The 2,093-nt window shown below is 56.0% G+C and overlaps 1 protein-coding gene across 1 annotated transcript; it reads left to right on the forward strand.

The window, feature by feature from the left end:
- Positions 1-175: 175 nt before the first annotated feature.
- Pmar_PMAR017873 (conserved hypothetical protein) lies at positions 176-1,840 on the forward strand (the record flags this gene model as incomplete). Its single annotated transcript, XM_002781370.1, has 1 exon — positions 176-1,840. The coding sequence occupies one exon, from the start codon at positions 176-178 to the stop codon at positions 1,838-1,840; it is 1,665 nt and encodes a 554-aa protein (XP_002781416.1).
- Positions 1,841-2,093: the final 253 nt, after the last annotated feature.

Here is a 2,093-nt window from a genome sequence, read left to right on the forward strand (position 1 = left end):
CAAATTCGTGACGGGCAACGCCACTGACTGCGACACTGAGTGCGCGACAACTTACCCTGGGTCATATTGTAAGTATTGGAAGACGCCAAGCACTTGCTTCGGCTCGGATGCCCCGTGCTTCTGCGGCACGAGTGAACCGACTGAAGCTCTCCGAGGTTCCACATCCTCTGCTGCAATGACGGATGAGGTTACTGAGGCCGCTACAAGCGAAGGAGGTACGACAGCTGCTCCCGAAGCAACGAGTACGACTGGTTCTGAAGCTACTGTCGAACCCACAGTAGCGGCCAGTACAGCTGCTATGACCGATGAGGTTGCTGTCACTACTGCAGCTCCTGTGACTGCCGAAGTGACCATAAGCACGGCAGCTGGGGAAGCTCCCGGTAGAGACAAGGATGATTCTGATGCTACCACCCAGGTCGCTACGGAGGCTGCGACTATCACGACCACGATGGGTGCTCCTGTTGAGCCTACTACTATCACGTCCCCTCTATCGGTCAGCACAGCTGCCGTGACCGATGAGGTTGCTGTCACTACTGCAGCTCCTGCGACTGGCGAAGTGGCCATAAGCACGGCAGCTGGGGAAGCTCCCAGCAGAGACAAGGATGATTCTGTTGCTACCACCCAGGTCGCTACGGAGGCTGCGACTGTCACGACTACGATCGATGCTCCTGTTGAGCCTACTACTATCACGTCCCCTCTATCGGTCAGCACAGCTGCCGTGACCGATGAGGTTGCTGTCACTACTGCAGCTCCTGTGACTGGCGAAGTGACCATCAGCACGGCAGCTGGGGACGCTCCCGGTAGAGACAAGGATGATTCTGTTGCTACCACCCAGGTCGCTACGGAGGCTGCGACTGTCACGACTACGATCGGTGTTTCTGTTGAGCCTACTACTATAACGTCCCCTCTGCCGGTCAGCACAGCTGCTGTGACCGATGAGGTTGCTGTCACTAGTGCAGCTCCTGTGACTGGCGAAGTGACCATAAGCACGGCAGCTGGGGAAGCTCCCGGTAGAGACAAGGATGATTCTGATGCTACCACCCAGGTCGCTACTGAGGCTGCGACTGTCACGACTACGATCGATGCTCCTGTTGAGCCTACTACTATCACGTCCCCTCTATCGGTCAGCACAGTTGCTGTGACCGATGAGGTTGCTGTCACTACTGCAGCTCCTGTGACTGGCGAAGTGACCATCAGCACGGCAGCTGGGGAAGCTCCCGGTAGAGACAAGGATGATTCTGATGCTGCCACCCAGGTCGCTACGCAGGCTGCGACTGTCACGACTACGATCGGTGTTTCTGTTGAGCCTACTACTATAACGTCCCCTCTGCCGGTCAGCACAGCTGCTGTGACCGATGAGGTTGCTGTCACTAGTGCAGCTCCTGTGACTGGCGAGGTGGCCATTACGACGGCAGCTGAGGAAGCTCCCAGCAGAGACAAGGATGATTCTGATGCTACCACCCAGGTCGCTACGGAGGCTGCGACTGTCACGACTACGATCGGTCATCCTGTTAAACCTACTACTATAACGTCCCCTCTATCGGTCAGCACAGCTGCTGTGACCGATGAGGTTGCTGCTACCACTGCAGCTTCTGTGACTGGCGAGGTGACCATTTCCACCGCAGCTGGGGGAGCTCCCAGTAGAGACAAGGATGATTCTGATGCCACCACCCCGGTCGCTACTGAGACTGCGACTGTCACTACTACGATCGATGCTCCTGTTGAGCCTACTACTCTTACGTCCCCTCTACCGGTCAGCACAGCTGCTGTGACCGATGAGGTTGTTGCTACCACTGTGGAGACGATCGATTCCGAGACTACTCTCAGTCCGATTGTGTAGCCGACTTAGGTTAATGAAGCTTTGTAATGTCCCGGAGTGCATTTTAATACAATCCTGGCCACTGCAGGATGTCTTGATAACGAGTGTATAAGTGTTTATCTGCCCGAGTTGCGTTCAAGGATACGTTGCGCCCCAACATCACGAGAGCATCGACGATACACCCAAATATGAAACCTATCTGGAGTGCACCAGAGCTACCTGAGCGTTCGAGACAGACGAGCGAAGGCGGGCAAGCCGCGCCAGACTGACAGCG

This window comes from Perkinsus marinus (assembly GCF_000006405.1).
Source record: "Perkinsus marinus ATCC 50983 genomic scaffold scf_1104296942660, whole genome shotgun sequence".
In the NCBI taxonomy this organism is placed as follows: Eukaryota; Perkinsozoa; order Perkinsida; family Perkinsidae; genus Perkinsus; species Perkinsus marinus.